Source organism: Rhinopithecus roxellana, chromosome 12 (genome assembly GCF_007565055.1).
Source record: "Rhinopithecus roxellana isolate Shanxi Qingling chromosome 12, ASM756505v1, whole genome shotgun sequence".
Classification (NCBI taxonomy): domain Eukaryota; kingdom Metazoa; phylum Chordata; class Mammalia; order Primates; family Cercopithecidae; genus Rhinopithecus; species Rhinopithecus roxellana.
In genome coordinates this window covers 100,514,548-100,526,890 of record NC_044560.1, presented here as the reverse complement: position 1 = coordinate 100,526,890, position 12,343 = coordinate 100,514,548, and the positions used below count along the sequence as shown (strand labels likewise).

The 12,343-nt window shown below is 46.4% G+C and overlaps 1 protein-coding gene across 2 annotated transcripts in view; it reads left to right on the top strand.

The window, feature by feature from the left end:
• TDRD12 (tudor domain containing 12) overlaps window positions 1-12,343 on the top strand; it is a 99,739-nt gene that overhangs the window by 59,252 nt on the left and 28,144 nt on the right. The window contains exons 12-16 of one of the 2 annotated variants that reach the window (XM_010367008.2): window positions 2,722-2,782; window positions 3,141-3,245; window positions 7,115-7,300; window positions 10,819-10,975; window positions 11,392-11,519. In XM_010367008.2, coding sequence (XP_010365310.2) covers window positions 2,722-2,782; window positions 3,141-3,245; window positions 7,115-7,300; window positions 10,819-10,975; window positions 11,392-11,519 — 637 coding nt within the window. Of the gene's footprint in view, window positions 1-2,721; window positions 2,783-2,860; window positions 2,996-3,140; window positions 3,246-7,114; window positions 7,301-10,818; window positions 10,976-11,391; window positions 11,520-12,343 lie in introns of those variants that run through there. The other variant, XM_010367009.2, reaches the window with a different exon arrangement.

Genomic DNA, 12,343 nt, shown 5'->3' with positions numbered 1-12,343 from the left:
GTGAATATTGTGGGAAAAGCACAGTATTTGGGCAGGAGTGTACTGCTCCTCCAGGTACAGTCGCTCATGGCTTCCCTTGGCTAGGAAAGGGAAATCCCCCAACCCCTTGTGCTTCCCGGGTGGAGTGACACCCCACCCTGCTTTGGCTCGCCCTCCATAGGCTGTACCCACTGTCCAACCAGTCCCAGTGAGATGAACCAGGTACCTCAGTTGGAAATGCAGAAATCACCCATCTTCTGCATCGATCTTACTGAGAGTTATAGACTGGAGTTCCTATTTGGCCATCTTGGAAGTGCCTGCTCTTTTTTAAATCTCTTTGTCTTTTTGCTTTACTTTTTTTCCCTTTGAAACGGAGTCTCGCACTGTCGCCCAGGCTGGCGTGCAGTGGTGCAATGTCAGCTCACTGCAACTTCTGTCTCCTGGGTTCAAGTGATTCTCCTGCCTCAGGCAGGGATTACAGGTGCCCACCACCACACCCGACTAATTTTTATATTTTTAGTAGAGACAGGGTTTCATTATATTGGCCAGGCTGATCTCAAACTCCTGACCCCCAGTGATCTGCCTCCCTCAGCCTCCCAAAAGGCTGGGATTATAGATGTGAGCCACTGCACCCAGCCTGCTTTACTTTTTGGAATGTTTTTACAATTTTGTCCTCTACTCATTTTATTGAGTTTTTTATTTCTAATATCACGTTTTTAATTTGCAAGGGTTTACCTCTTGTTCTCTTTTCTCTTTCTGATCATGTCCTGTCCTTGTTTCACATATATGATAATTTCTCTCATTTTTCTAAGGAGACTAATGATGTTGGTGGGGGAGTTTTCTTCTCCCTACACTGTTTCTTTTTCTTGCAGGGTGCATTACTCGGTTTTTAAGGTTGGAGGCTTTCCTTAGACGTCATGCGGTCCTTGATTGCCCGTATTTCAACGTAGAGGACCAGTGAGCTGGTGAGGGTCTCTGAGTGTACCAAGCCTGTGGGCTATGGGTCTCACAGGGGAGCGAGCTGCTGTGAGTGCAGGAACCTCTGAATTCTGTCCAGATGCCCAAGGGAAGGCTTCTCCTGTCTCTGGCCCCCGGGGCTAAAGACTTGGCTGTGTCCTGGGAGCTCAGTGGAAGGCACAGGCTGGGTCTTACTGTCCTGTGTGTGCTTAGCTTCCCTCTTTTCAGTTCAGTACCTTGGTTTGCAGCTAGGCCTACAGCCCCCAGTCCTGAGAGTTCTGCTTTATCCTCTCCAGAGAATCAGCCCCTGGGCTTCCTAGGGTTGGGGTGAGTGGCAGTCTGGTGTGGAGCAGTATAAGGTGATGCAGAGGCTCCCCAGTCTGCCACACTGCTGCAGCCAGGGAGCCTGCCCCTAATTCCTCAGCTTTCTGAAGGTTGTTCTCTGCAGATAGGGTCAGGCCTCCCGTGGCTGGCTCAGATTCAACTGTCTTGGGGCTGTTACCAGTTTGTCCATCTGTTTTTTAGCTTCTAACATTCTATTCTGGAATATTGTCTCTAAAACATAGCTTTTTTGAGATATGATTCATGTACCCTTTTCTCAAGTGTATAATTCAGTGATTTTTAGTGTATTCACAGAGTTTGCAACCACACAAGTCCATATCCATTAGCGATCACTCTCCGTTTTCCTCCCTCCACATCCTTTGGCAGCCAGCAGTCTGCTTTCAGTCTCTATGGGTTTGCCTGTTCAGGACATTTCATATGGATGGGATCATATGGTGTGTGGGCCTTAGTGACGCTGGTTTCACTGCACACAATGTTTCCAAGGCTCACCTCTGCCGTGTCATAAATGAGCACAGCATGCCTTTTCATGGCCGACTTATATTGCATTGCGTGCGTGGAGTACATTTCATGTACTCATTCATCAGCTGATGACAGTTGGGTCTTGTGGCTTTTGCATTTAAAAATCCATTTACAGGGCCAGGCGCAGTGGCTCACACCTGTAATCCCAACACTTTGGGAAGCCAAGGCGGGCGGGTCCCTGAGGTCAGGAGTTCAAGACTAGCCTGGCCAACATGGTGAAACCCTGTCTCTACTAAAAATACAGAAATTAGCTGAGTGTGGTGGTGGATGCCTGTAATCCCAGCTACTCAGGAGGCTGAGGCAGGAGAATCTCTTGAACCTGGGAGGCGGAGGTTGCAGTGAGCTGAGATTGTGCCACTGTACTCCAGCCTGAGTAACGAGCGAAATTCCATCTCAAAAGAAAAGAAAAGAAAAATACGTTTACAGGAATGGGGCTTTAGGAAGGAGTGCAGTTTGCCATGTGTGTAACCCACCATCTTTATCCTGGAGTCCCCGGACGTCTGTGGCTTGTGACTTCTCTGTGACTGCCACTGACCTTACAAGCCGTGTTGGGGTTGGGCTGGATCTAGAGGAAAGCAGTTTCAGATTTCTTCTCCTCTCAGCAGAGGTGATTGTGGACAAGTCCTATCTGGTCATGTTTTCTCATCCATAAAATAAAGAGAGTAAAGTACACTAGTGGCTCCTGAGCTCGTCTGGGGCCCCTCAGATACTCTCATAGGGATCTGGGTGGCAAGGTTGTGGCAGCACAGGTACAGGCCCTCATACCTCATAAACCAAGCAGAACAGAACAGGCAGCAGTTGTACAGCTGAGCCTTGGGCTGTGCAGTCCCTGCTATCTCTTATCAAGGAAGAACTAAAAGAATAGCTCAACTGAGGAAACAGACATACCTTTTTCTTCACATTCTTCTTTTAACTATCTTACAGATTACTGCAGTTTTTAAATCCTGATCCTTTGAGAGCTGACGGAATCTCTGATCTCCAGCAGGTATTACAGGCCCTTAAAAAAGTAAAATAAAAAGAAAAAACTGTTTATTCTTTAAATCCTTCTCCTTCCTCCCTCCAGAACTGAGATTAGAAGGGAAACGCCTTAGATGGGGGACTTTACCTGAAGACGTCCTTTTAGAAGCAATCGAATGGATTGTTACTTCTGAGAAATTGTTCCTTGTTTGTTGGATAATAAACAGTCTTCCTTTTAGTAGTGGTGGTTTTTGGTTTTTTGTTTGTTTGTTTAAGTAAGCATATATACCCAGGTGTTTACATTGAAATCTGTATTTTCTTCATTTCCATGAAGTGGCTGACACCTCAGGGCAGACCCTGGTTGTCTAATGCACACGTTCTCTAAGTTGCAGAAGCTGAAGGGCCTGCAGCCGCCTGTGGCAGTGCTCCGAAACAAGATTGAGCCCTGCTTAACCATTGACTCGTCGCCACTGTCAGCAGACCTGAAGAAGGTAAAAGTGCTCTAAAACTGAATTTATCAAGAATGCCAGCTTTTTCTAATAGAGAAGGATTTTGAAACAAATGGTTCTAAGGTTGCATTGTATAATTTCTTTGCTTTTGAAATTATCTTTTTATTTGAGATTACAGGCATGAGCCACCACACCTGGCCTAATTTCTCATTTATTCTTAAATCCAGGTTAGCTTCTTAGAAGTGAGTGAGTGAGTGTTTTGTGAGGCAGCCGCTGTGTAACTGTGAGCCCCTACTGCAGTCAGGTTTCCAGGATGCCCGTGGACAGGGCTGTGGGAGGAGCAGCAGGCCACCAGGGCAGTTGTAATGCACTCCCCAACCGTTCTTTTCAAAATTGTCTCACACACCTATGATTTCATTTGGAAAATTGATCATACTTGTTTATCTACCTTTTTCCTGATTAAAAAAAGTTAAAAAAAATTGTTTTAAGATAGGAAGATAGGCGCGGTGGCTCAAGCCTGTAATCCCAGCACTTTGGGAGGCCGAGATGGGCGGATCACGAGGTCAGGAGATGGAGACCATCCTGGCTAACACGGTGAAACCCCGTCTCTACTAAAAAATACAAAAAAATTAGCCGGGCAAGGTGGTGGGCGCCTGTAGTCCCAGCTACTCGGGAGGCTGAGGCAGGAGAATGGCGTGAACCTGGGAGGCGGAGCTTGCAGTGAGCTGAGATCTGGCCACAGCACTCCAGCCTGGGCGGCAGAGCAAGACTCCGTCTCAAAAAAAAAAAAAAAAAAAGAGATAGGAAGATAAAACGACCGGGACAAATAGTGTGAGAGAGAAGTGGACAGATTCCACATTCTTAGAAGATGAAAGCAGGAGATAGAGTGTGGCTGCCTCTGCAGGGAAGGAGCACTTTGCAAGGGGAGCATGAATTGCCAGCTCTGTCTCCTGAGCACCCACAGCCAGCTTGTATTGTTCTTAGCAGCAAGGTTGGAGGCTCTTTTTGGAGAAACTTGAATGGCCTTAGAGAAATGACCTTCATATGATGCTATTTGGAATTCTCCCACAAACAGAACCTGCTTGCCGCTCTGTCTTCCTGCAGTGAGGTGACACTCATGTGATGGCAAGAGTCCCCAGAGCTTCCAGTTGGGCATTAGTGTCTTGCTCTCCACCATGAACAAACATCAGGGATCGTGGAAATTTGAAGAAAACCTTCACCTTAAAAAAAAAGACCAGGCTGGGTACACTGGCTCATACCTGTAATCCCAGCACTTTGGGAGGCTGAGGCAGGCAGATCATCTAAGGTCAGGAGTTTGAGACCAGCCTGGCCAACATGGTGAAACCCCGTCTCTACTAAAAATACAAAAATTAGCCAGGCGTGGTAGTACATGCCTGTAGTCCCAGCTACTTGGGAGGCTGAGACAGGAGAATCGCTGGAACCCAGGAGGTGGAGGTTGCAGTGCACCAAGATTGTACCACTGAACTCCAGCCTGGGCAACAGAGCGAGACTCTGTCTCAAAAAAAAAAAAAAGACCAAAACAAACCCTCAGGGAAACAAACAATGCAGTTGAGTAACAGAAAATGTTAGAGAATATTCCCAGAGAGAATAAATATCCCCAGAGAGAAGATGTTGCATCCATAACAGCTTACTGTTAAAGGGATGCAATGTCTTCTCTCTGGGGATATTTAAGACAGGATATTTTAAAAAGGAACAGGCAGAGAAAAAGGTTCTTGGAAATTCAAAATATAGAAAAATGTAAAAATCACTAGTATGTTTGAGATGTAAAGGAGAAGCTAACTATCAGAAAGTAGAGAAAAAAGGCAAACAGATGGAAATAGGAGAAAAAAATTTTGAGGGTCAGTTTGAAGTCCAGTATCTGAAAATGGGATTTCTAGGAAGAATAAAGGAAGATAGTAGGAAATTTTCTAAAGATTAACATAGGAACATTTTCTGGAACTAATGGACAAGAATTTCCAGATTAGGAGGTCCTACCCATCATAGGCCCAGAACACGTGCTGAAGAAAGAGATTAGAAATGTTCTTCTGAAGCATCTAAGTTGAGGGAATCTAAAGATTATGAAGGCTTCAAGAGAGATGAAACTGGTCCTACACATTGGACCAGGAGTCAGAATGGCTTCAAATGTCTCCACAATGCACCAGATGAGCACTGATGTCAAAATTCTGATGAGGTCGGGCGCAGTGACTCACGCTTTTAATCCTAGCACTTTGGGAGGCAGAGGCGCTGATTGCCTGAGTTCAGGAGTCCGAGACCAGCCTGGGCAACATGGTGAAATCCTGTCTCTACTAAAATACAAAAAATTAGCTGGGTGTGGTGGTGCATGCCTGTAGTCCCAGGCATGGGAGGCTGAGACATGAGAATCGCTTGAACCTGGGAGGCAGAGGTTGCAGTGAGCCAAGATCGTGCCACTGCACTCCAGCCTGGGCACAGAATGAGACTCTGTCTCCAAAAAAAATAATAATTATTGTTATTATTATTATTCTGAAGAAAAGCTCTTTGGAACCAGAGGTCCATACTCAAACTGTGGATGGAGTGTGAGGGTAGAACGAAGACATTTGCAGACACACACAGTCTTAAAAAATGTACTTCCTTTCTACCCTTTGTTAAGAAGATATTAAAATACATTCTCTACCAAAACAAAGATGTAACCCAAGAAAGATGACCACATGAGTTTGCAGACAAAGAAAGGGTGATGGTGAAGGATGATCCCAGGATAGTTGCTGAATACCAGGTGTAGAGCATGGTCGGTCCTGACTGCAGCTAGGGCTCAGGACTCGAGAGGACCTCACAGAGCTCATGGTGCCGATGAGCTCCGCCATTTGGAAGATCCTATCCATGTGGGTGGAGAACTCTGTTGGAACATTTGGGTTTCAGTGACAGTTACATAGAAAAATAAGCAAATAAAAGTCTGTCTTTTAAAAAGCTTTATAAGTGAAGCTGATGGACTGGCAGTTTATTAGGATAATGAGGAGGAAAAGCTGCATCTTTGATCCAGTGAACTTTAAGTTCTTGTCAATGGGCCATCAGTTGGATACTTTTAATTTAGAAAATTAAAGCAATAATTTTTTGTTTTTGTTTTTGAGACGAAGTTTCACTCTTGTTGCCCAGGCTGGAGTGCAATGGCGTGATCTCGGCTCACCGCAGCCTCTGCCTCCTGGGTTCAAGTCATTCTCCTGCCTCAGTCTCCTGTGTAGCTAGGATTACAGGTGCCTGCTACCACACCCAGCTAATTTTCTATTTTTAGTAGAGACAGGGTTTCTCCACGTTGGTTGGGCTGGTCTTGAACCCCCAACCTCAGGTGATCCGCTCACGTTGGTCTTCTAAAGTGCAGGGATTACAACATGAGCCACTGTGCCCAGCCTTTTTTTTTTTCTTTTTTTTTCTGAGATGGAGTCTCGCTCTGTCACCCAGGCTGGAGTGCAGTGGCGCAATCTCGGCTCACCGCATCCTCCGCCTCCTGTGTTCAAGTGATTCTCCTGTCTCAGCCTCTGGAGTAGCTGGGATAATAGGCGTGCACCACCACACCCAGCTAATTCTTGTATTTTTGGTAGAAATGGGGTTTCACCATGTTGGCCAGGCTGGTCTCAGAACTCCTGACCACAGATGATTCACCTGCCTCAGCCTCCCAAAGTGCTGGGATAACAGGCATGAGCCACCACGCCCGGCCTAGCAAGAATATTTTAATGGGAGTCTTAATAGGAGAAAAAGCAAGAGTCTTTTAATAGGAGGTTGGTACTGAGAAAAGATTTGGGGAAACTTAACAAGTTAGGGCTTGGAAAATACTGGGTTTGGCAATGCGTAGTGCTTATTGGGGTGAAATGAGCCATGCAATGGAGTTTTTGTTAGTTTTCTCTACCTTATTTTGGTTTTTGATTGTTTCTGTTTTGTAGGCTCTTCAAAGAAATAAGTTTCCGGGCCCCAGCCACACTGAGTCGTACTCTTGGCCTCCCATAGCGCGTGGCTGTGATGTGGTTGTCATTTCTCACTGTGAAAGCAACCCTTTGCTCTATCTCCTACCAGTGTTGACAGTTTTGCAAACAGGGGCCTGCTACAAGTCATTACCAAGTAGAAATGGAGTAAGTCAAAGACAGTTTTGCCTCACAACCAAATGGGTTAAATATTTATTTTAAAATTATACACCTCACCTTTGGGAAAGGTCATCCATTACTCAGTTTGGTTTTCAAACTTCCAGGCCAGAAACTGTCCTGTGGGAAAGTGTCCTTTCCCCATTCCAATTACTGATGCTCTCACACTGATTCTCACCTGGAGCCTCTAGTTGTGGGCCATTGGCTGAAGCTTTTAGAAATGGATATTGAGGCCGGGCACAGTGGCTCACGCCTGTAATCCCAGTACTTTGAGAGGCTGAGGTGGGTGGATCGCCTAAGGTCAGGAGTTCGAGACCAGCCTGGCCAATGTGGTGAAACCCATCTCTAGTAAAAACATAAAAATTAGGTGGGTATGGTGGCATGTCTGTAATCCCAGCTACTTTGGAGACTGAGGCAGGAGAATCACTTGAACCTGGGAGGTGGAAGTTGCAGTGAGCTTGGATTGTACCATTGTACTCCAGTCTGGACAACAAGAGCGAAACTCCGTCTCAGAAAAAAAAAAAAAAGAAATGGATATCAGGTGTCTAAAACGCTGTCACGGACCTGAGTCTATCTAACCGTCACAGCAGCAGCATGAGATGGGCAGGCCATGTATTGTTCTCACCATTTTATGGAGGAGAAAATGAGGCTCAGGAAGAGTTACTGGGGTAAATTTCCCGCTGACAGGGCTAGGAGTGGGGTTGAAGCCTGAGCTTCCGCTGCCTTGTCCTGTGCTCTGTCAGTCATTTCCTAGCTCCCCACCCTGCTTCATAATCCTCCTTAACTTTTCCCACGTGGGAAAACCTCAGAATGACTGTATTAAGTCTGTTCTAGCATTGCTATAAATATCTGAGGCTGAGTAATTTATAAAGAAGAGAGGCTTAACTGGCTCACGGTTCTGCAGGCTGGAGCAGAAGCATGATGCTGGCATCTGCTCGGCTTCTGTGGAAGCCTCAGGAAACTCACAATCATGGCAGAAGTCTAAGGGGGAGCAGGCGTGACACATGGCTGGAGCAGGAACAGGAGAGATGGAGGTGCCACATACCTTTAAACACTAGATCTCAGAAGAACAGCACCAAGAGGACAGTGCTAACCCATTCATGAGATACTGCCCCCATGATCCAGTCACCCTCCACCAGCCCCCACCTCCAATACTGGGGATTACATTTAACATGAGGTTTGGGTGGGGATGCAGAGCTAAACCGTATCACCGAGAAAGAGGTGGTGGGAAAGAGAGGAGCAGCGTGAAGGTAAACGATGCAGGGCATGGCCCTGTGCTGCTGGGTTGCGGCTGTTAGGAGCCTGATGGGTGTGGAACCTGCATCTCGGGGCCTGGCACTGAGGGTGCTCCAGATAGGGCTCCACCAGTGAAAAACAGCAGTAAGAAGACATAGGGTTGCCGTTAGAAAAGATAATAGCTCATTTTTCTAACCATGCCATGCAGTTTTATGATTTCCGTTTAGAAAGTTGCATCTGTTGGCCGGGTGCGGTGGCTCACGCCTGTAATCTTTGGGAGGCCGAGGCAGGCAGATCACAAGGTTGAGATTGAGACTATCCTGGCCAACATGATGAAACCCCGTCTCTACTAAAAATACAAAAACTAGCTGGATGTGGTGGCACATGCCTGTAGTTACAGCTACTCGAGAGGCTGAGGCAGGAGAGGTGCTTGAACCTGGGAGGCGGAGGTTGCAGTGAGCCAAGATCGTGCCATTGCACTCCAGCCTGGGCAAGAAGAGTGAAACTCCATCTCAAAAAAAAAAAAAGTTGCATCTGTTATTTTGAATTGATTTAATCAGATTAATGGATGTGTTTAATGAGAAGCAACTGATGAGAAGTCGCTTATGTTGAGGCCGAACCCTGGCTCAGGGCAGAAAGGGATGTCCAGGTCTCGTCCCTGTGGCCCCCAGCTTTCTCCATGCCTCCATGGTCAGCCTGCTTTCAGGCCTGTGCCTGGAAGCTGGGCCCACCTGGATCTGTGTGAATGAAAGAGGATCCTTGGCTTGTCTTCGGTCCAGGAAGGTGTCTGGCAGGCAGTGTAGCTTCAGGAGTTACCTGTGGGCTTGCAGAGGGCAGGTTTCAGAAGATAGTCTGCTAAGGAAGAGGGGTTAGTCGTCTTTTTTTTTTTTTTTTGAGATAGAGTCTTTTTTTGTTTTTTTTTTTTTTGTTTTTTTTTTTTTGAGGCGGAGTCTAGCTCTGTTACCTGGTCTGGAGTGCAGTGGCCAGATCTCAGCTCACTGCAAGCTCCGCCTCCCGGGTTTACGCCATTCTCCTGCCTCAGCCTCCCGAGTAGCTGGGACTACAGGCGCCCGCCACCTCGCCCAGCTAGTTTTTGTATTTTTAGTAGAGACGGGGTTTCACCGTGTTAGCCAGGATGGTCTCGATCTCCTGACCTCGTGATCCGCCCGTCTCGGCCTCCCAAAGTGCTGGGATTACAGGCTTGAGCCACCGCGCCCGGCCTGAGATAGAGTCTTACTCTGTCACCCAGGCTGGAGTGCAGTGGCGCAATCTCAGCTCACTGCAACCTCCACCTCCGCAGTTTGAGCAATTCTCCTGTCTCAGCCTCCTGAGTGGCTGGGACTACAGGCACGCACTACCAAGCCCAGCTAATTTTTGTATTTTTAGTAGAGATGGGGTTTCACCATATTGGTCGGGCTAGTCTCGAACTGCTGACCTCAGGTGATGCACCCACCTCAGCGTCCCAAAGTGCTGGGATTACAAGCGTGAGCCACTACACCCAGCCAGGGTTCGTCTTTTTTAAGGCCCCTTTCTTTTTTTTTTTTTTTTGGGACGGAGTCTCACTCTGTAGCCCAGGCTGGAGTGCAGTGGCGCGATCGCCGCTCACTGCAAGCTCCACCTCCCAGGTTCACGCCATTCTCCTGCCTCAGCCTCCCGAGTAGCTGGAACTACAGGTGCCCGCCACTGTGCCCGGCTAGTTTTTGTATTTTTAGTAGAGACGGGGTTTCACCGTGTTAGCCAGGATGGTCTCGATCTCCTGACCTCATGATCCGCCCGCCTCAGCCTCCCAAAGTGCCGGGATTACAGGCGTGAGCCACTGCGCCCAGCCTTTAAGGCCCCGTTCAAGAGGCATTTAGTTCATTCTAGTGCTTAGGATCCATGCAGGGGATCTGGAGCCAGACTGCCTGGGTTCAAATCCTGTTGCTACTATGTATTAGCCGTGCAGCCTTGGGTGACTGACTTCACCTCTCTGTGCCTCAAATTCCTCACCTATGAAATGAAGCAGTGATAGCCTCTGCCCCATAAGAGCATCTTAAGAGCCAAATGAATGAATACTTGTGAAGTGCTTCATTGAGACTCTCAGAAAATATGACTCAATGTGTCTAAATCTGTTTTAATGAAATTATATTGTCACTTTTCCAACCTGTGTGATGATTATAGCAGAAACTTACAGGGTGCTGCTTCTGTGCAAGGATATGTTCTTGATGTTTCACATGTGGATGCTGAATTCCTAACTACTATCTGGAGTCATTTGAATTTGTCTGTCTTCGCAGCCTCTTGCAGTCATTGTGTGCCCTGGGTGGAAGAAGGCCCAATTTATTTTTGAATTATTGGGAGAATATAGTATGTCCTCCAGGCCTCTTCATCCTGTGCTATTAACAATCGGGCTCCATAAAGAGGAAGCCAAAAATACAAAGCTTCCAAGGGGCTGTAAGTATCCTTTTCAAACAGCTGTAAAAGTGAAAGTATCTTTTTCACTGTCTTCCCTACAGAAGACAGTAGAGCCTGGCCGGGCGGGCCTGGGTCCACAGTGACATGGCTTGTGTGACAACACACTCACAGTCACTAGTCCAGACCTACTTCCCAGCTCCCGACAGTATCGATTACAAAGGCTTGATCTTGACTTACGTCTGCTTCACTGAGAAAACTATGTCATTTCATTCATTTATCACTTTTTCACTCAACATTTAAACTGTTAGATGCTGGGCATACAGGGTTGACTAGGACAGAAGCAGTGTTTTACTTCATTAGAAGGCATTTCTAAAAAGTATGTGGACTCTTAGCAGAGGAAATCTTAGAAAAACCTGTGGAAAATTGAAAATGTTGACTTTTTCTTTTAAATGCAGGTGATGTGATTGTTACGACCCCATACAGCCTGCTGAGGCTTCTCGCCTGTCAGAGCCTGCTGTTCCTCAGGCTCTGCCACCTGATCCTGGATGAGGTGGAGGTGCTATTCTTGGAAGCCAATGAACAGGTGAGCGTGGCTTAAGGTCTTCACCACTCAGAAGATAGGTGTGATTAACATGCTAACTGATGGCAGGAAGGAGGAAAAGTGTCTGGTTGGGGAATACATTGGTTAATCTAAACAAATTTTACGCTTTAACTTCTATAATTAAGAAGAAGGAATTGTTATCTGAAATTTCCTTCCCAATGTTAGAGTTCTTTCTGAAGTGCAAACATTCTTTCCCAGAGATTTCCTAAGATAGTTAAAGTTTTTCTGATTACGGAAGTAATGATTTTTATTTTAGAAAATTTAAGACATGGAGAAGAGCACTTGAAAAACGCAGCCCCCAGAGCCATAGTCTCAGAAGGGATCCCTCTTACTGTTTTGGAGTACTTGCTTCCTTTCCTTTGAATTCTTGTGTTTGTTGATACATATAGTTAATAACATCAGGGGCATGTTTTACAGGCCATTTTGTAGCCTGCTTCCTGTTCCACAGCCTGGTGGTTACTGGCCATACAGTATGCATTTCTTTGGACATCACAGAATTTGTTTTAAAGCTGTCTTAATTTTGGACATTCAACATAATTTGTATATGTGTGTGGCTACAGAACATGCATGTTTTTTGCACTTGTTTCCTTTAGGATGAATTCCTAAGAGGGGATTCATGGGTCATAGGCTTTGAGCTCTTGTAAGGCTTTTCTTGGAAGCAGTGTCACATGATCGTCAAGGGCATGCACTTGGAAGTAGTGATGGCCCCAGTTTCCAGTCCAGGCTTTGTTACTGATGATGGGGCTATTCAGGGTTCCCGAACTCCTCTGAAATCTCAGGTTCTGATTTTTTGTAAAACAAGTATC